Here is a 22,593-nt window from a genome sequence, read left to right as displayed (position 1 = left end):
CTCGTTTAGGTATAATGAATTCTTTTATTTGCACAACAAAGGTTTCAATATGTATGACAACAAAATCATCTAAAATACATTGACACATATATTTTGGCTTTAACGATCAATCATATCAATATAATATTTCCATTCTACTACAACAAAAATGAATACATTTGATTGAGGTTGAATCAAGTCAGGAAATCATGAGGTTGCAACATACAATATGGATAGGTCAGTGTTAGATGAGACGGCAATCTATCACGAGCGGATCAGGGTCTATTTTAATTTTATTTTAGCCAACATTTATTTAGTTTAGTGCACCGACAACTTCCTACTTGGAATTTGTTAAAAGGGAAACTATAACTTTGTGGACCAACCCGGGATTTGACTGTGTGCTAGTGCACGTGCTCGACGATGCGCGCGCCCCACCACGAGTGCACGTCGCTGAGCGCGGCGTGCGGCGCGCCCGCGCTGTTGTGCGGCGCGTGCGCGCGGCTGTTGCTCTTCGCCGCGCCGCTGCCCGCACTCGCGCCCGCCGCTATACAACACACCAAAATATAAACCTCGGCGCAAAAAGCGGATAGGGACGGATTTGAATAAAAACTCCGTGCCATCGTACAAGATATACGCACTTAACACTTTTATGTAGACCACTGCAAGTTAATGTGATATAGTAAATAAATTTTTCGTGAACACATTTTAATTTTTTTTTTCTTGTAACGTAACCACAAATTCACGGTTTTTGGATTTTTCCCTTTACTTGTTCTATAAGACCTACGTATCGGCCCTAGGTCAACAGGAAGTACCCCACAGGTTTTCTTGACAGAGACAGTCCTTCATCATCATACAGATCACTTTGTTGACCTAGAATCATGAAATTTGGCAGGTGGGTAGGCACAGATAAGGGGAAAATCCCAAAACCGCGAATTTGTGTTTACCTGAGGTACGGAACCCTAAAATTATTCAATCAAAAACAATTGTCGTATATTAGTTAAATTAAAAAAGAATAAACTTACGTGTGGTTGTTTTCTTGTTGAGAGCCGGATGTGGGTCACTTAATGTTGGCTGTAAATATTTCTTAACTGGACTCTCGGGCCTGCAATATTATTAGCCGGTGTTAGTTTTTTTAATAATATTATTATTATCCAGTAACAAGCTAGCCCTTGACTGCAATCTCACCTGTTGGTAAGTGCAGTCTAAGATGGAAGCGGGCTAATCTGGAAGGGGTATGGCAGTTTTTTTTATAAAACCAATAACCCTTTGATTTCTCCATGGCATCATACCGGAACGGTATGTCGCTTGGCAGCACTGTTTTGGCGGGAGGGTGGTAACTAGCCACGGCCAAAGCCTCCCACCAGACAGTACATTTGTAGAGGCATGCAGCCTCTTTTAAAACCGGCAGCTGCGAAGAAAGCAGCACTTTGCAGCTGTCACTTAGAGAACACAATTTGAATTCGGAACGATTCAAAATATCTTGCTGGCCTGGACGAACCCCGGGCAGCGCATTCAACCACTTCACTTCAGATCATCAAGACCGAAACACCTCGGTCTAGCATCAAGCTCCGGCCCTCGTTTTTCTACCACAGTTTTAATTGTAACCAAGGCACATGTTGTATATACAGCCCAAGTAATACAAGTGATAATATGTAGCGGCATTTTTATTTATCAGTTATCTATCATACGCTGCATGGCTGCTACACATTCATCTTAGATTTTAATGTACTCATAATTTTTTTAAACTGCTGATTTATTTTGTACATTATTACAAAACTGTGTGTGCCCGTAAGTGGTGTGTCACACCGACTATGACTGTACTATTGTATTTTTTTAAGTGTTTTGTCAACATGCTGTGGGCGTACCTGAGAATAAAAAAAAAACTACTTTGCTGTAGTTTTTTACCGTTGACATTTTTATTATTGACATGTTTGAATAGGTTATTGGATGGGAGGTGGCTGAGAAATGTGTATATTTTGATACACTCACTCAGGTATTTAAACAACAGCAGTTATAAAAAAAATATAAATTTTCTGTGATAAAACGTACCATGAATATACCATAACACGCAATCAAATAATGTTTCCAGAGGAAGAAATCCAAATATGAAATCCTTACCTGGGTATAGTAACTGAAGGTAGACCAGCTCTTTTAAACTGGCTTTTACCGGAGGAGCGCTTTGGTTGCGTGTCCAACGACGACGTCACAACTGTAATTTTTTTGTGTCTTATGAAGTTGTAGTAATGAACGTTAAAGGTGACAGCCCACATATCAACTCGGGAAGTGATCCTCACCATGATATCCGCCTCACCTTGCCATCAACCAGGCGTCAACCTAATGTAAAAGCGGATCAACACCTCCGGTACATCGACTCGGCTACAGCTAGGCGACCGACGTCGCCTTTCCGAGTTTATATGTGTGCTATGACCTTAAAGTAACTGACAAAGAAAATCTCCATCATATAGTATAACCAGACAAACACTGCTTTTTTGTTACTAACGAAATGATCTAGAATATGGTAAATATTATATAGAATGGATGATGATCGTTGCCAAGCCCTTAATCTGAGAGCCCAATTTTCTACGCGATGTGGTGTTTGTTTGTTGGTTTGTCCTTCAATCACGCCGCAACGGAGCAACGGATCGACGTGATTTTTTTAAGGATATAAAAACCTAGATTATTAGCCGGGAAATAGACTACCTACCCACAGGACTTTCAAATCTAAATCCATATGTACAAAGTCTCGGGTATCATCTAGTAAATTATTTTTATATTTGGGCTCTGTTAATATGTAATTAAATACGTAAATGTAAACGTAATACCTTATTTATTGAACTTACTTGACATAATGGGCTGGGATGTAGATTCAGTGATTTCAGTACGACCCGTGTTAGCTGCAGCTTGCTGTAACAATCAAAATGTAAGTTAGGTTGCGTCCTGTAACAGCTATACAAGACTTATGCAATATTATGTAATCAAAAATACCTGAGCCTCTGCTTCTTGCTTCTCCTTTTCCTTGTCGCTGTTGAATTCTACAGGTTGTTCGTTTGTCTTCCTTAGACCAGCTATAAGACTTGTTTGTTGTTTCTGTAACATACATAAATCTTTTTAGTGCCGAGTTAACACACATAATGTTTACTGCTGGCGAAATCAAATGCTTCTGAAACAGGTCGGCAATCCCAAGTACCACGTACTTGTATTAGAAGGGATCAGTGAAGCTACTCACACTGCTGTTGGCACGGATCTTCTTGAGGCACCCCTCGAGCCACGTGCGTATGGTCTGCTTGGCAACCTCCTCTTCTATCAGGAACTCGAACTCCTCGCGCGCGAGCAACTCCTCCATTTGCAATGACTTCCGGATATCGACCGTCCGATACGAAAGCATACTGAAAACAATGGGTGTAGACCATTTGTCCTAAACCTGCAGCACGCTACGAAGGCCGTTTTGATATATTGAAATGATGTGAACACTATTTTTAGGATTCCGTATTTCCAGAGATAAAAGGAACCCTTATAGGATCAATTAATTCGTTGTCTGTCAAGAACCGAAATCAAAATGGAGTATTTTCCGGTGACCCAGAATCATGAAACTTGACAGGTAACAATGCCTTGTAACACAAGTAAAGGGAAAAATCTGAAAACCGTGAATTTTGGTTATATCACAAAAAAATTATTAAAAAGTGTTATTTCTTGTACAATGCTACGGACCCCTTCGTGTGCAAGTCTGATTCGCACTTGTCTGGTTTTTCTTAAATTATACAACTTGTACCTGTCCTAGTTTCACTTACTTGATAACGTCATGGAACGTGACATCTTCGCCATTATGTAGTCTTTCCAGTTCATAGCACATGTATTTGAACAGGAGCCGTTCCTTGTGAGTGTCGCACTCCAAGCGGCCCTTCAGCAAACGCAATATGAACTTCACCTAAAAAAATAATATTATATATTTATTATAAAATAAAATAAAAATTTACATTCATAGTAAATTAATAGTTTGTTCAATTTGTACATTGATGTTACCTTTCGAACTGGTATCACTCCTTTTTGATGTACATCGACTATGTTCCAAGTATTTTGGAAATTCCTTATATCAGCGTACGACAACAAAGCATCTTCTTCATTTGAGTAGAATAACGAAAAATTTTCCATGATAATAGCTGGAAAAAAAATTGGTTACTAAGGCAGAGCAAAATTTTAATTGAAAAATTCAATTATATAAAAGCGATGGGACTGAGGTGGTAGAGAGTGCTCACCTAGTAGTTGCGTCTCTCAAGCAATGTAATGACATATAGCATATATGTAATGACCAACAGAGCTAAGGGGATTATGAAAGTGAAGGAATAGAGTGTTCACCCAGTGCTTGCCTCTTAAAATATATGTCAACATTGCCAGCTAGAGCATACGAAATGGCCAGAAGAGATGAAGGGAACAATGAGAATGAGGAAATAAAGTGCTCATCCTGTGGTTGCGTTTTGAAGTCTATGTGAACTATGCCGGTTAGAGTATACCTACTATTGGCGTCACTCAGAAAAGCAGGTATTATTTAAATATTTTTATCGAATTATTGGAATGTCCTCTCCAAAACCAACACAAAAAAACACAAGTTTAATGTGCAAGGTTATCCGAGAGTTTTAATCTAAACAAACTAATGCCAAAACAAATAATTTAATTAGAGTGTGATTGCTATCACAACATCTAATTATTCAGTTCACAATCCAAATACCGAAAATATGCGATATCGCTCCGAATCTCGGAAGGAGACTCAACTAAAACGTTCAAAACACCCGTATTTATGCAAGTTCAATCTTGTTGGCCTCCTAGCAACAGATTGTATGACATCGAATGAGCCAAATATCGATTTTATCAAACTACCTGCATTAGGTAAATTAATAATTTTATATTATTTTTGACAACTCAAATCAATTTTTAAAAATAACCTTACAGTTCGGCCGTCCTGAATTTAACACGTCCTCGTGTTTCTAATCAATCTTGTCATGTCAGTCGCGGGCTTCCTTGCCCTAAGTCAAATACAAATCATGGGCTATCCTGCCCTCCGTCAAATCATTAAAACCTACCCTTGAACTGCCGAACTCTCAGTTTTAATATCAAGTCAACAATAAATCCAAACGACTAACTTCTCATTCGATGTATACAAAATCTGAACCACTCATTGCAAATTACTTTCCAATTCACAAAAGACTAAATTCTTAAAAAAAAACTAAAACTTTTAATCACCAAATCAAACTCAATTAAAATTTTAATCAAATGTGGGTTGTTTACAAAAAGATACCAAAGCGAAATTAAGACAACGTGAGACACGTCCCGCTTCTGAATTATTGGCGTCACTCAGAAAAGCAGGTATTATTTAAATATTTTTATCGAATTATTGGAATGTCCTCTCCAAAACCAACACAAAAAAACACAAGTTTAATGTGCAAGGTTATCCGAGAGTTTTAATCTAAACAAACTAATGCCAAAACAAATAATTTAATTAGAGTGTGATTGCTATCACAACATCTAATTATTCAGTTCACAATCCAAATACCGAAAATATGCGATATCGCTCCGAATCTCGGAAGGAGACTCAACTAAAACGTTCAAAACACCCGTATTTATGCAAGTTCAATCTTGTTGGCCTCCTAGCAACAGATTGTATGACATCGAATGAGCCAAATATCGATTTTATCAAACTACCTGCATTAGGTAAATTAATAATTTTATATTATTTTTGACAACTCAAATCAATTTTTAAAAATAACCTTACACTACGCAATCATGACCAGCAGAAGGAAAGGGAACTGTGAGAGTGAGAGAATAGTTCTCTCCTCGGAGATGATGCGGTAACGATTTTTTCTCATTTTACTCCCCGGTATTCGAGCATATGTGTGATATAAATAATTCACTTCAATAATTGTTTCTCAGTATATTATAATACATTCTTATTCTCATGTTGACAAGTGAACTGGAACAAGATTACGCAGTCGTGCATGATCTTGTTCCAGTCCTCACCTGTCACTTTGTGGAACAAACTCGGTTAGTAAGACTTACCCACGAGCAAGTTGAGCACGATGTAAGTGATGATGACGTAGAAGGTGCAGAAGTACGCAAGCGAGGCGGTGAAGTTCCCGCAGTCGGTCTCCCAGTAGTTGTCGGCGGGAGTGCAGTAGGGCGGCGCCACCATGCAGTCGTGCATGATCTTGTTCCAGTCCTCCCCCGTCACTATGCGGAACAACATCGCTACGCTGTGGATCGGCGAGTTGAAGTTCGCGCGCCTAAAAATTGGAAATGATTCACTAAATTGGCAAATTACTCGAATCCCCAACCAAATTGTCTCACGTTAGAAATAAATCAACCAATAAAAATACGCACATTCCGGTTCATATACAAATTAATTGCCAATCAAATCATTCGTGTGGAAACTTAAACAATATATCCAAGCTTTTAGGACAATACGAATAGTTGAAGCGTGTCAGGAGCAATTACAGTCTCAGCCCGGTTATTACTTTTGCGCTTTTCAAAGTCGAAAGTTATAGCAACGACCATATTGTACCAAAAATAAAAATACATACATACATGGTTACTTAATGACATGTTGAAAACTAAAAAGTAAAAATTAACGAAACAATGTTAAAAATATCAAAATAAAGTAAATTACCTCCCGATTCCTTCTCCATATTTGACGTTTCCAAACACAATAGTGCCGGCCAGTGCGTAGAAGAACACCAGCAGGAACATGCCGAATATGATGAAGAAGCTCTTGCACACGCTCACGCCCACCGTCAGCATCAACATCTTCAGCGTGGTGTGCTTGCCCGTGATCGTGAAGAACCGCAGTATCACCACCATGAACCCGACGAAGTAGGATAGATCGTTCTGAAACCATATGAAACTGAAGTTGTCATCTATGGCCGAAGATTTGACTAACATTTTTGAGTTTTGGGAAGGAGACAACTTGGGTATATTGGAGACCATCTCGCGACTTTATTTAATGTTGCCTGTTGTTTATTACTTTTTATTTGTTGGACTAACTTGCCAATGTAGAAGCGGGCTAACTTGGGAGGGGTATGGTAGTTTTATTGAACCCCTCTAATCAGTTTCTACGTGGCATCGTGCCGACAATGGCAACTATTGCTTGGCAGATTTGCCCGTAGAGTGGTAACTAATTAAGAAAATATAAATTCTTAAATAGTTGAGACTGTCCCAGAAAATTTCTATACAAAGCGGTGTGCAATTGTCTCTTGTGTCCTAGCGACCTTGAGAATCGTAGTCGTCGTCATCCACTGACACTGTCCACTGCTAGAAATAAGCCTCTTGGAGCACCATGGTTTTGCGCCGCTTGAATCCAGCGGCTCCTTAAGACTCGTTGGACGTCGTCTGTTCATCTAGTGGGGGGTCTGTCGACGCTGCGCTTTCCGGTGCGATGTCGCTAGTCTAGAATCTTGGGACCCCAACGTCGTTGGTTACCTTGAGAGTGAAGTGCATGAATATCCAGATGCAGCCGGCGACGGTGACGAGCAGGTCGTAGCGGTTGCGGCGGCTCTGCCAGTAGCCACGCGGCGTGAAGGCGATGGTCTTCAGCAGCACCTCCACCACGAACACCAGCGTCAGCAGCGCCGACGTCAGCGCCAGACGCGCGGTGTTCGACGAGTGGCGGGACCACTGGTTTCAAACATAACCAGACCTTTGCAGACTTTGAGCATCGTTAGGCGCGGTTATTTTAGGGGGCACATACTTTTTTTAGATTTGAGACTCCGTTCACGCAAGTTTTTTGTAGGATAAATCTCACCGAATACGTACATTGCATGGTGTACGTGGCTACATATTCACACTTTATTTATACTGCAAAAAAAGTACACAGTTTTAATCGTGTAAACGCTTCTATAAAACTCAGTGTATGTGTATGTACCATTACGTATTCGGTACGATTTATATCGCAAATAACCATTTGGATGTAGTTATTGTTATTATATTAAATTTATAAAGGTGCCATTCTCGAAAAAGGAAACAGTCAGCTGAACTATGCAAACGATATTTTAACTATTATAAAGTAGATGAAGGGTCTGAAAAACTCTTAATGATTTCGTGAATCATGAAACTAATGTTGATTTCATTCAAAAATAATATTAAGTGAGTATAAAATGATGCTAAAATATACATAAATATTTAATAATTATATTTAAAAGTCAAGTACGTAAAATACTCATACCGTCACTGCCAACAGGCCGCTGTTAATTAGTACAACGATAGCGATGACTCTTTTGAAAGACAAGTTTTGTGTGACGTCGTATGCGAACGCACGCACTTTCCTGCCGTCGGGTCGGGGAGGTAGGTGTAATGGCTGAGCGATTTTCAATCTTTTCTTTAAGTCACACCTACAAAATATATATCTTAGATATAAATATAATATGGCAGGTAAATATTAACGAAATATCGTTTTTCTTTGCCCATCACCATAGTTAGGGACTATGTATAACCCCACAATAATATAAAAATTATTCATGGTAAAAGAAACTAGCGGGAAGTGTTTGGATGAGAAAGGTCGAAGTCTATTACGGAAGGTCCAACATGAACATCCATAGGCTAAAGATGGTATTTTTTCAGAAAACTAAATGATGTCTGCGACTTAGTCTACGTGAATTTAAGTTTTTGAAGGTCCTGTGGGAAAATCCTTAATTTTCTGAAAAGAAAATTTTCAAGAATTTTTTAGGCATGATAGTCTATGTCCGATTCCAATGTGCAAGCATCTCTGAATTAAGTAGACGACTCCCGCAACATCATTCATGTGGATTTAGATTTATTAAAAATCCTGTGAGAACTTTTTCATTTTCCGGGACCAAAAGTAGCCTATGTCCTTCCCAGGGATGCAAATTATCTCCACATCCGTCGAAATTGTTGAACGGATGAGCCGTGAAAAGCTAGTAGACAGATAATGTGGATTTCAACATTAAGATTCAATTAAGAAAAAATTGTAAAAAATGTAGGTTTATATCATTGTTCAAAATGGGTTAAAAAAAATGTCTTACCATCGTCTCTGATCGACAGTCAGTAAAGCAGTCCCCTTATTTTCGGAATAGTTAGCAATGACCACGCCAACAAATAGCGTCAGTCCAATCATACAACCCAAGAATATGTATACATGTATGTATATAGCATGCACCTGGAACAAAAGTTAATTATATTTTATACTAGCGATCCGACAGTTTCGCACGGATAGCACTACGTAATGCACGCCACGGAAGCTCTCAGGCCGACGTAATAACACAAATCATCATACGGGTATTTTATTTTCGCAAAATGTTCATAAATTGTATCCTTTAACCTTCTTAGTTCTCTCCTTCTAATTATATCGTTTAACCTTCTTAGTTCTTAGACACCTCTTTCTATTGGTAAAAACCGTATACATACAATAGTTTCTAAGATTAGCCCGAACAAACACGAACTCAGTGGAGGATTTGATTATATTTGATTGTTAATGTAAGGATTGTTACTAAATATTTCAAACCATAAATTCAATACTTACGGGACCCAAAGCTTTTATTAACACGTCGCGAACATCTAACCAACCCTTGAAAGAAAGCACTTCGAATAGGGTCAAAAGTGCGTCGCCGATGTTGTCGAAGTTGAAACGTTTTGGATTGGCCCTGAAAATTGCCAAATTTCATATTGTTGACGTACTATTCAGATTTGAAGATCTTATCTATTGCATTCATTTTCATTATTAATTTTTGCTGTCCCATTTGAACGAGTGTTAGTGTTATCCACTTGACTTTTCCACTATTTCAATAACAGTGGAAAAGTCAAGTGGATCATCTGCGGGTGATATTACGAAACTTGCGATCGATGCATTACAATTATTATCCACCAGGATTAGTCCAGTCTAAAACTTGAGAATTTTGCTGAAAAAGGTGCAAGAGACGGGTCTGCCCACGAAATTCAAATTTAATTTGGTTTTCCCAATTTTTAAATGAATATGACAAAGTAGGCTTATGGCATTCTAATTCCGATGGCAGTATCATCTTCACAGGATTACATAAAAATCTTTATCTGAAAGTGTTAAGTTTAAAAATTTGTCAAAATAATGAGTTTGACATGATTTACTCACAAATTAGTCGATTATATAGCTAATTTCTTAAACTGGACCCTTTCATGTAAAGATTTTTATATAACCCTGTGAGGATGATACTGCCATTGGCGCAATCTAAGTGCCATATGCCTACTTTGACGTATTGGTTTACAAATTGCGAAAAACCAAATTAAATTTGAATTTCGCGGGCAGACCCGTCTCATGCCCCTTAAGGAGTTTCAGCCAATAGGAGAGATCGTTGATGGCAAACTCGCGCCGCATGGACACGCCCACGTAGTGCAACGTGCTAGTTCGGCAGCTTGTGGCTGTGATTATTACGCACCAGACTCGGGGTACGAGCATGGAGGGGAAGGTCTCGTTAGGGCCGGGCCGCAGCTTCATCTTGGTGACGAACACGCGCCGCATGAACACGCCCACGCAGTCCTCGCGACGTGTGATCGTTGGATCATTGCATCGGGCCAATCTAGACAAACAAATCTTCATATTAGGATCCTCAAAATTATCATTACTTCCTCTGTGTGAAACATTTTAAATATCCCAAACACTCTTTGATTTTCTGGAATCAGAAGGATCTCCGTGTGATAACTCTGTCGTTAAAACGGATGTGTCTTTAAAATTCCGCAGGAAATCTGATTTTCTGGCATGAAAGTAGTCCTGTCTCCAGGATGCAAGGTATCTCTTTATCTCGTCAAAATCGGTTAAACATATTATGATCGTTAAAAGGTAACAGACGGAAAATTTCTTACCTTCCTCCATATAACTGAACACCATAGCTAGCAAATACAAACATCAGCAAAATCAAAAGCGTCGATACCTGGGAAAGAAATGTTTTTGTTAAGAATTGTATATGTTTGTAGATATGTGCTGTCAAAAAAAAAATGGATACACCTCACAAAGCTTTTAATAAGAAGGAAGACAAAATTACATTTTGATTTTCTTTTGCCTTTTTTTATCGCTTGGCTGCACAATCAGTGCTGACAAGTGATAATACAGCCTAAGATGGAGCGCGCTTGCCTATATCTATTCACTCTTGACATAAAGGTGCCCATATTAAGAGGAGGTGAAAACTGACACTGGAAAATGTCCCATATCTGAGCGACTTTCTTGAAACAGCTTGTAAAAGCTATTTTTGTAATGTATGTTCCTAATGATTACAAAAATCCTGGACCTGGATTGTATGTATTATAGTAATTGATAGAAAACTCAGAGCTTTTAGCGCAATCTACAATCATATTTATATTAGAAAAAAATCATGGAGAAACCTGAATGGTTCGGGAGAATTTGTATGATATGTGACATATAATTCACCAAAGCTCTTCTGAAGCAGAGTGTGGTCTTATAAGAGGAAGCCGCTCCCAGCAGTATTGGTACGTACCAGCAGTATCTCCTTGAAGCCGCGGCAGAGCTCGTACACGACCTTGCGCATGTGCGGCACGAGCGTGAAGATGCGCAGCGGGCGCACGCAGCGCAGGATCATCAGCATCTGCGCCGCCGAGCCGGGCGGCACGCGCACCGGCATCCAGCACAGGAACGTGAGCGACACCTGCGCCACATTATAATGTTGCTGTCAATATAGAAATGGGTACAATGGCTTATAGCAGCCATGGTATAGGTCACCAAACAGTACGAGACTTTAACAATTTTGTTTTTGATATAAAAAACTTGACCAGCTGGAAAACGTGAGGTCGAAGTTTTTTGAATAATTTTATAAAATGCCCGCAACTTCCGCTTGGATTTAGGTTTGTCAAAATCCCGTAGAAACTCAGAATTTTCGAGGTGAAAACTTGCTTGCCTTGTGTGCTCTTGTCTGAAATGAAAGCTATTTCTGCAAAATTTTGACAAGATCAGTTCAGAGGTTAAACCGGGAAAGGCAACAGATAGACTTCCACATTACATCTACATTCATTTCACATCTACTTTGACATTGTAATACTAGTATGGATATGGATGTAAAATAATTTACATAATTTACAATAATTTTACATAAAAAGAGTTCTTGAAAAAAATTGAGATTATTTTTAACTAAAACAGTAGCTTACGATATAAATGAAAACATCCAACACAGCAGCAGCGTCTTTAAGGTATGCCTTAGGCGTAAAGAATAACCCATCAGCTAATATCTTCAGTGCCAATTCAAGACTCATGAAAACCACAAATCCATATTCTGCTATCTGAAAGAAAAAGTAAATTTAAAAAAAAAAAACCAAAGCCTGGCATGGTGACACCTCTTTCATTTTTGGGGTTCCATACCTCAAAATGTAAAAAATAACCCTTATAAGATCGTTTCGTTGTCTGTCTGTCCGTCTGTCTATCAAGAGTCAAGACCCTTTATTTCAGGAACGCGTTATCAAGTCGAAATCAATATAAACTACTTAGGTCTATGGTCCTTTGGCTTTTTCCCCAATGTGTTTAAATGACTCACGCGCCGCTTACTGTATGTTGATAATACTACCAGAAACATTAACACAAGAGCTAACAACAACTGTTCAAAGTTTCAACTCAATCGAATGAACGATGCGCGAACGCATAGAATGCGAACACAAACATTCATTTTTATAAGTTTTTAGAACTTACCTGTAGAACAAAATTTTCCATAACTCGGTATGTGGGTGTTTCGAACATCATTGATAGGCACGACAACGTGGTAACCATGATCATTACCCAGTCTAAGTAAGTGACGAGCCCCAGGAAGTTGCTGCAAAGAATTACAGTAACATCCATGTTTGCCACTTTTCATTAGTAATAAAACGGAAATAAATAAAATAAATAAATACGAAGTGTCTGTATGTCTATACACTTACTTTTCACGGCACAATCGATTAAACTGATCTTATAGTGCGTGCAAAACAAGTAGTTCCAATCTGAATAAGATAATATTATATAATATAAAAACAGATCTCAGCTTGACTTGTACATTTCGTCCTTACCTTATCCATATGACCTACGCAAATCGCTATATTGCAACTCCAGATTGGACTACTTGTTTAGCGCGAACTTAATAACTTAATTTGGTAATTGAAAACGGATAAATGGTACAATATTTGCGAAAACAATGAGGTTTACAGGAAATTTATGATTTGTGATTAACTTACTGGAAACTTTTATAATGTACTTTTCTTTCGTTCCCAGTGACAGGATCTCTCAAACGCGCGTCATATCTTGCATCTACGATAGCGCGACATATTTTCCGAAAGCGTGATTCCCTCGGGACTATGAGAAGCGGTGTGTCGAATAGCGGATGATTTTCCCGCAAGTCTTCCTCTCGTTGGTTTCTGGATACCAAATTAATAAATTTTATACGGGTTAGATTTTTAAGTTAGGTTATTAAAGGTAAATGGCAGCGGTTAATTTTTGATACGACCAGGTTTTTCAAAAAGTCACCATCAAATTGTGGCTAAAAGTTCCTACAGGATTTTTAAAAAACCAAAGTTATGTCTAGTTACACAATGAACGTAAATTATAATGTACCGGCGCATCTCGGCCTGTTGGCGCTTGGCCTGCAGCAGGCGGATGTCGAGGTAGGGCGGGCGCGCGCGCGACGACGGCACGACGCGCGACGCGGCGCCGATGTCACCGTTCTCCAGCAGGTGCTCGTACGTCTGCTTCAGCTTGATCGAGCCACTGCGAACCGAGCGACGAATGGATCTCGAGCCGAATCTATATGTGTAAACACAAACTGCGGGGTTATTCCATATTTTTAGGGCGTTTTTGAACGAGCTACCGCACGACACGATTACGGTCACGATACATAACGCACAACACGCTGGATACGACGTGTTGTTCGTACGTATTTCCACAAACATCGATTCCGCAATCATACGGCAGTTGCGGCTTGTTGTCTTCACGTAAGCACAGTCATTATGTGAACCTATTCGACTTTAATCGCCGGCAACTTCTTGTAATCCTGTTTTACTCATAAAGATTCAAAAAACATTGGATTTATCTACTTCTAAGAGAAAGCTAGAAAGTAGTGTCGGTAGTAGTGTGGTGCGTCGTCAGCAAGGTTCTACTTGTTTCGTATAGCCGATATATTATCACCGCAAAAAAAAACTCGTAACATTGCGGCACCGACTACGTAGCCAAAAAGTCATCAGCAAAATGTGCGTTGTACTGTCCGGTATCGTTGAATACGCAAACGACCCATAGAAATATATATGGCGATCGGAATCGTCACCGCATTTTATCGTGCCGTGCGGCGACTCGTAGAAAAACCCCCTCAGATTATAGAGATTAGAGACCTTTGTAAAAATATGAAACAACGATTTAAATATTACTTGGACGTTGTCCATCCACAACGAACGTAGATTCTTATATTTTTATTAACATGGTAAAATAACACAAGGGTCTTACTTTTTTTGATCGACACGCAGCTGTTTGGCGCTGGACACGGTGCCCTGCGGCTTGAGACCCGCCTTGCCGCCCGTCGCCAGCATGGCCGAGTCCCCGAGCACCAGGCGCCGGTGGTTGTTTGAATCGCTGTCATTAGATTTCACTACATTTAATACTTCCACAATCAGGTGCAATGTGCTTAGTATCAGATTTTACGTTGATAGAATTCAAGAGTCGAAACACAGAATGTCACAGTAAAATGAACCTAAATGTCTTTGATTTAAAATTAAAAATTTAGTACCACCAATTTTAATTCCAGAATGTTTCTGCCTGGAGTGCTGGCTGTTGATGTAAGGACGAAAGCTTTGAAACAAGAGTTATGATTCATTTTACTTAAACGCCGAAATGTTTCGATGCCCGAATTTTATCAAAGTTGGTGAGATGTAATATCTCATACTTAGTTCACTAAACCATCTTATAATGCTTAAGATTGTCTTTAGTATCATTTATCTATACCAATTACCAGTTAATATCAAAATGCTCAGAATAGTTTCAGGGTTTGGCCGCTACTATAGTACAATTCATTGACATATTAGGTGAATCTCTATAAAAATCGATATCAAGAAACAACAGAGATGAATCAATAATAAGATAAAAAAATTAAAACAAAAAATAAATAGAGCAAATAATACCTTTCAAACCAAATCTAAGGCGATCATAACCTGAAAAAATAAAAAAATAATTGTAACAAAATGTAAAAAACAAACTTCTTCTCCAGTATTTTTAGGATTCCAATGTACCTAGCTAATTAATTCTGTTGCTCATAATCTGTAACTACTCTTAAATCTTTATGCACGAGAAATTTGTACTTTACGTGGTAGAGATAGACGTCAATATGCTATGTACATGATTTAAAAAATCTTTTAGATTCAGTGCCGATGAGAATAGATCATTACTTGATGATGGAAGCGACCACGTGTCTCCGCAGCGCAGAGCTGGGCCGCTGCGACGGCGGAGCTACGGTGAGCGTCTTGACGAGGCAGCGCTTGCGGTAGGGGAAGGCGATCTTGTCCACGCCGATGTACTCGAAGGCGCGACGCGACAGGTCGCCCGGCTGCGAGCGCGCGGCCACGCCCACCGTGCCCGTCACCCCCACGGCGCCCACCTCCTCGTCTCCGTCCACTTCGCACACGAATTGCCGCATGAACGACTCGCGAACCTGACAAGTTTGTTAACATTCAGGCTTTCTGTACATGGAACTGGCGCAACACCGATAACGGGCCGGAAGCTAGTTTAGAGATTAGACTGAGGTCACACGATAGGTTGACACTGCGTTGGCGCTCCGACAAAAAGTATGACGTTGCACCGCCAACGCATCGCATCGAGTGCGATGCGAGGCGTTGGCGGTTCACTTCACCTTCACACTTAAACAAATAAAAGTCGGTGCCAATAATAAAAGAGTACTCTTCACCTTAGGCAAATTAAAATCTCCAGGAACTTTATGCAATTTCGTCATTTGTGGGCTGTCAGGAAACTTCTCGAATATTCGCAATCGAAAAGGCAAGCTCTCCTTTATTTCTGCACTCTGTTGTCTGTATCTAAGCTGCTTCAGCTTTTTTATATCTTCATCCAATTCCAAATTATCCAAAATTACTGCTACGAAGAGTGACAGCACGATCTAAAAAATGTGCAAGTAGTAATTACATTTTTTGCCAGACAATACAATGAACCTGCGTATTTTTTGGCGATATAGTCCGATAATGTGAACCGATTTCGATAATTGTTTTAAATTTTATTCAAAGGTGTGTGTGTATCTTCTGACTTACTCTTTAGCCCTGAAGTTCAAATAGATTTCAAACTTAAAATCATTTATCAAAGTAGTTACAGTTGTACACCTTTGATGAATATGTGATGAAGTTGCGGTTACAATTGATAGTGAAGACTTTTAACATTTGTATTGTTTGTTGCCAAATTCGCTTAAACACTTTAAGTTAATTTTCAAAATTACCAGTGTAACAAACAGATGGTATAGTATGAAGTAGATCGCAACTAGGGGTGTCAAAGTTTGGCTCGTCCGCACCATGGTTTCGTCCATCACCTCCACCCACGCTTCCTGAGTCAATATTTGGAACATAGACATAAAGGCCTGAAAAGTTTTCACACAATTAGCGGACCTTTCAATCTAAGGGCTGAAACAAAAACGGTTTAGTGTGACGCCTGAATGTGAAAATATCGGAGTCTGTACAACAACTGTACAGACCCTTGGCAGGCTGGGTTCAGTTGGGCATTTAACCCGAGAAATATGCCTAAGGCTGCACGGTCCTTCAACGGCGCACTTGTGTAACTCTTCCTTCTTATGAGAAGGAGATGGAGAGAGAGAGAGTTTCCACGATAAGAGGCGTTTATTAAATAGACGCTGTTTGAACTGAATTGCACTTTAATGTATGGCAACAAGATCCAAATATTTATTCTTAAACGTCTTTGTAGACATTTGCTTCAATATCTGGAATATTATGAAGTTTTCTGCGCTTTTAGTGCGAGTCTGAATATCTCAACAACTTTATAGACTTTGAGTTTCGAAATACCAACGCGCACCTGGCCGCGGCGGCCAAGTGCGCGTGCTCTATGGCGATTTCATACTAATGTATGTATCTCGATGGCCGCCGCGACCTGGCCGCTAGTGCGCTATTGGGCTTAGAGACTGATAGGTATTAATAATTACCTCAGGAAATGTCTCAAACTTCGTAAATTCACATAGAAAGCAAAACATTTGCATGGATATAGAAGAACTTATTATAAGTAAGCACATTGTAAATATAATGAGGCTGCCCAATTTTTTGCCTGGACCAAAGATTTTGTAGACGAATCCTTCCAATAAAGGTGACGCTTTGATAAGGCGTACAACACGCAGAACCTGTAAAATAAAAAAGTGAATAAATTAATTTGATTTGCGTATTCGTTTGGCAACTATAAAGTAGGTATTAGGCAAGAAAGTAGAAGCATACTTTCTGTTGTATATTATTTATATAAGTCATAATTTTCAAGGTTGTTCAATAATTAAAGTAGGTGCAAGATATGCTCTCGTCTGTGAAAGAACTACTCATCCACAGTAAAATTGTGCACTGGAAAAGTGTATTTATGGAATAAAGACAGGGATAAGTCAAAAACTCGTCAGGCATACTCTAACAAAAAAAACGGGAGTTGATCATGATATATTTATTTTTTAAATCCGAATTTTAAGGTAGTAAGAGTTATACAAAAGTTGTGAAAATACAAAGACAGTAGTTTAAGGTTTGAAATAGTTTGAAAGAATAAGAGCTTGCTTTTTTTGGTTCTGCTATAAAAAAAATATCAGTATAAAGTCGAAAAGGCCATTTTTTCACGACATAGATAGCACGTACTTCAATGATCGAAGTTCTTACCTGAAAGTAAGTAAATCCAGACATATAAAGTTGCGGGATAATATGGATGGTAGTACCGATCGCCAGAAGCAACTCAAACTTGTGCACGGAATGTTTGAAGTAACCCTTCCATCCGAGACACCATATTTTTATCACAGCCTCCAAATCCAAAAAAATTGTAAATGCGATCTGGAAAGTTCAAGTAGCTTAAATTAACGCATTTGTGAATGAATGGCAAAATATCTATAATGCAGGTTCACATTATCCCATTAGGCATCTAATCCAGCGAACTAATTCAGCACAGGATTGCTTCTGAATAATGTGAAGTATGATTTGATTCTTTTATAGTATCATCATCGTCACCGGTAGACGTCCACAGCTGGACATAGGCCTCTTGTAGGGACTTCCAAACGCAGAGTTCTTGCGCTGCCTGAATCTAATGGCTCCCTGCGACTCGTTTGAAGTCGCCTGTCTACCTAGTAGAGTCCTCCAACGCTGCGATTTCCGATGCGAGGTCGCCATTCTAGCGCCTTGGGAACCCAACGTCTGTCGGTTTTTCGAACTATATGGCCTGCCTATTACCACTTTAGCTTAGCAAACCTTTAGCTATGTCGGTTACTCTGGTTCTTCTACGGATATTATTTGCGATTTGATCACGTTGGTAGAGAAACTCCACGTATAGCTCTCTCCTTCACCTTCTGAGTGACTCTGTGCTTTTGTACGAGGCCCTTAATTAGCAAGTATAATAATATGTTTGTATAGTAAATAGTTAATAGCTTGTATAACTGAATTTTATTATGAATGGTTATGATATTTATTCACTTGAATGAATAAATTTTACGTTTATTACCTCTATATAATAGTATTTCTCATAGAAGAACTCCCTCGGGTTATCATCATGTTTGAAATTCATAGTGGCTGTTATTATTCCGTTTGCCAAAACCACCCCCATAACAATAAGTCGAAAGTACGCTGAGCGCAGCGTTTTATGAAAAATATTGGGTGCACTTCCTGAAATAAACATTGATAAAGAATTAAGTTTTTATAGTATTGCAACATCTACACTGTTAAATAGAAATAAGGCACAGCATGTTTTTTATAAATTGTTAAAATCAGCGATTTAACTTGAAACTCATAGAAATAATTTCTTAGATTCTAATACTCACCAGAATGTTTGTTCTCATCAATAGTCACTAGTTTCCAACCATTGTCATCACCGGTAAAAAACTGTGTTGTGCTGCCTTTTGTTATTGGATTCCTAACACCCCACATTTGTTGGAATTGCACTCTTATTTCATTGAATGTTTCAGTGATAACTGCTATGAACACATTTTTCACAAGCCAGGCCAGAAAGAAAATCATTGTACTGAAAACAATAATTTAATAAAATAACAGTGCTTAGACACAGTTTATGCAAAAGTAGCGTGATAATATGAGTTGTGGACACATATAAGTACATTATATTTTCGATAAATTTTTGATGTGTCAGAGTAGGTATCTCAAACGCCATATATGAGTTTACAGAAGATAATATAATGTAGGTATATGTTTCGCGCCAAATCCCCACCACTAGCCATTTCTGCTTAAACCGCGCTTTAACCCCATACTATGTTCAGAAATCATAAATCATGCCATTTTCACATAACGTTGGGCGTTTTTGGTACCTTCAATCTTGTTTTGAAGTTAGAAGATTTTAAAAATTATGATTTAAGTAGGTAGGTAAATTCAATATAATTTTCATGATTGCAATTTGCATCCTAAAGTAATAAAATGAGTATACACAATACACTATGATAATATTTGACTTAACATGCTATAATAGACTTTTTATCAACTAAAATATTATTCCATTTTGAAATTACCTAAAATAAAGAGCAGATCTCCAAGCTGGCAATGAATCAATAGCTCTATACATTATGAACACCCAGCCTTCCTGAGATGATGCTTGATACACGGTAAATAAACTTGTTGCTGTGAATCAAACAAAATAATATTATTTTCAAAAGTCCAAGTTGTTTCAAGCTTTAGGGCCACAGTAATCAGCGATTTTGCGAATGCATCGATGCTGCATCGTGTTTTGATGACTATCTATTTGATAGCTGTATTGAAATAATAAATATATAAAATCAACTTGATAATTGATGTATGAGTGCGAGTGGAGCATACAATCAAAGGATGCAAAGGATTGAACTTCCGAAAAGCAGCTAAATTACTGATTGCTGATGCCAAAAGAATCTTGTCTGCTATAGATCTTGTGTGCTCAAACAAAATCACAGACAATATAACTCAAATATATAAGAAAAAGAGAGGAGAGATGAGAAAGAGAGACTTACCAAATTCCTCAAAGCCATTGAAACCCATTATGTATTTTGACAAGTTTAGCTTCATACATTTCATTCCGGCAGGACATTGGTAGCCTGAATTTGGCTCAGGTGAACAAAAGGTATCAGGTATAGCCAATGAGTTTATTGTGATTTCACTATAAAATAATGAAGGTATAATAAAGTAGCTTCAAGCATAATGCATAGCTGAGTATGCCTATTCAATTATGAGCTAAACCATAGACAAGTCAGTGATAGGTAGATAAATTTAATTAAACAATAAGAATAATAAAGTAGTTTTTCCTTCCATTTGCTCATAAAATGACTACATATTATTGATTTGTTATTTAACGATGAAAAACAATGAAAACAACACTGAAATACATACTAATATAATGCAAGAGTGAGTCTTCATTTTACCTTTTTGCAGCCTTTCACACTTGATTGATTTGATAAATTCAGTACAGAGACAGCTTGCATACCAAATTGCACATGGAACTTTATACCAGAAAATAAGTGTTCTCATAAGATTTTATAAAATCTAAACCCATGCGAAAGTCATGAGCATTAGCTAATTTATAATAATTTGCACTAACTTTGGATCTGTGTTGTTTCTAACACAATGATGGGTCAATTCTCCAAAAAATTGCACACCCAGCAAACTGTACAATGACATAAAGAAGAGAAAAAATAATGTCACATTGTAGATCTGCTGGCTTGATCTCCTGCAAAGTAACATAGCTGATTAGCATTTATCCCATGAAAAAATATATTGAAAAATATAGACAAATTGGTCCCACATGCAACATATTCAATGCATATGATATCTGGGCTCTTGACTTTAAGTGAAAATATGTGGATTAGAATTCTTAGTTCTTGAAATATCATATAAACATTTTGATAATGTCAAACATAATCAAAACATTTATGAGTCTGGTAGAAGGGTGTGCTAAATGTTAATCCTTAGTGGCAGTGTGTCAAAATGGTGCCCATGATTTGGCAAGACCATGTGTTGCATGCATAGGCTATTGTGCTGACACAGGAATATTGCATTGTTTACATTGCATGTATGAAACCAGTCTGTATCTTAATTGTACTTACTTGAATATTTGGTTTATTCTAGATTTTGGCATAGAGAATTTCAAAAATACCCTTAAAAATCTAATCATTATAAGGGGTCTAGGTGCTCTTAAAATACTTAAGTAACTGTATCTGGGCACAATTCCAGTCAGCTCGAACATTTGGAGTAAAACAGATACCCAAAGAAAAAATACCATGGAGGCATCAAATTGGCACCAGTGATCTTTCAAGTATGCAACATCTCCCTGACAAGCAATTACAATTTTATAATAATTAAGCACTTTTCTATATTTTGAGTACTGAAAACAATGATTATTTACTTCTACAACTATTAAAATTTTATTATATTTTATAATTTGTAGCATAAGAAATTGGCAGGATAAGGCTGTGGTGGTACCCTCTCAAAAAGGCCTGTCCAGCAGAGGCTGCATGCAAGCTGTTGGATGTATGGACAATATTTTAGGTATAATAATACAGTAAAAAATAGTTACATGCAAATCAGCAATTTGAAAACAAATAGTTTATTTGAAGGTTTAATAAAATATCAAAATTACCTTAAGAATTCCTCTTATATGCATTTTTGCAATCATTTCAGCTGTAAACAAGAGGGTTACACAACAATCCACTGCAAATGTGACTGTCTGAAGGTATGGATATTTCTCAAATGACTTTGGTGTGTTTAGTGAAACTGATAGCAAACTAAGTAGAGCACAAAAACGTAAAATTCTTCTAACCCATTGCTGCAATTTAAGAATATTATACTATTAAAAACTCAACTATTTACTTACAATTACTCATACAATAATATAAAAGTCCTGACTCTCTAATGGACTGATCCCCAGCCCAAACCCTTGGACCTAGAAAGCTGAAATTTAGCACAGAGGTTTCCTTTAAAATTTTGACAAGAACTAAGGCCAGACTTTTCGAAATTCCTACGGGAACGAAGCTGCAGGTGGTAACTAATTTTTGAATGGATACATCATACAGTATTATTTAGTTAGACATACCTTGTTAACCCATTCAATGTCGGCACTTTCATTAAGAGATTCCTCTGGGCCGTAATCTGCTAACACTGGCTCGCCTTTTAGGCTTTGTTTGCGCCCTAACATTGTGATATTTTTCATAAATAGATAGCATGTATTTCTGTGTACAAAAATACTTTATTGGAAATTATGCCGCACCCATACTATCGTTATTATTTTGAGATAATGTTTTAAAACTAGCAAATAAAAACATATCGATCATTTTAACGCCTTTTCGATTCCGTCTACGACCACAGGTTTGCTTTTGCTTTTGCTGGTTTTGCTGTTTTTCAAAATATTGTATTGATTTTTGGCAAGATTTTTGGATTATAGATTTTGACCACAGATTTTGACGTTTGTACAGTGGTGCCAATGTT

General features: G+C 38.1%; 1 protein-coding gene across 2 annotated transcripts; it reads right to left on the bottom strand.

Moving 5' to 3' along the window:
* Positions 1-10: 10 nt before the first annotated feature.
* Positions 11-22,585, bottom strand: LOC123864468 (sodium leak channel non-selective protein). 2 transcript variants are annotated; one of them, XM_045904936.1, is made up of 35 exons: positions 22,202-22,585; positions 21,749-21,934; positions 21,216-21,493; positions 20,711-20,839; positions 20,127-20,272; positions 19,656-19,764; positions 18,960-19,159; positions 18,644-18,804; positions 17,815-17,982; positions 17,115-17,306; positions 16,401-16,538; positions 15,864-16,070; positions 15,349-15,611; positions 14,414-14,539; positions 13,532-13,720; positions 13,156-13,335; positions 12,638-12,758; positions 12,103-12,234; positions 11,439-11,606; positions 10,810-10,877; positions 10,386-10,526; positions 9,500-9,620; positions 9,003-9,136; positions 8,186-8,351; positions 7,444-7,638; positions 6,635-6,852; positions 6,028-6,251; positions 4,000-4,136; positions 3,768-3,904; positions 3,206-3,365; positions 2,965-3,066; positions 2,820-2,883; positions 2,098-2,188; positions 1,002-1,081; positions 11-523 (listed from the first exon to the last, which is right to left on the bottom strand). In XM_045904936.1, the coding sequence occupies exons 1-35, from the start codon at positions 22,316-22,318 to the stop codon at positions 381-383; spliced, it is 5,391 nt and encodes a 1,796-aa protein (XP_045760892.1). In that variant the 5' UTR covers positions 22,319-22,585; the 3' UTR covers positions 11-380. The 2 variants fall into 2 exon arrangements, with proteins under 2 accessions (XP_045760892.1, XP_045760901.1); XM_045904945.1 differs by having other exon boundaries at positions 21,216-21,439; positions 22,202-22,584.
* Between the last annotated feature and the right edge of the window lie 8 nt (positions 22,586-22,593).

This window comes from Maniola jurtina, chromosome 1, assembly GCF_905333055.1.
Source record: "Maniola jurtina chromosome 1, ilManJurt1.1, whole genome shotgun sequence".
NCBI lineage: Eukaryota > Metazoa > Arthropoda > Insecta > Lepidoptera > Nymphalidae > Maniola > Maniola jurtina.
This window is presented reverse-complemented; position numbering and strand designations above follow the sequence as displayed.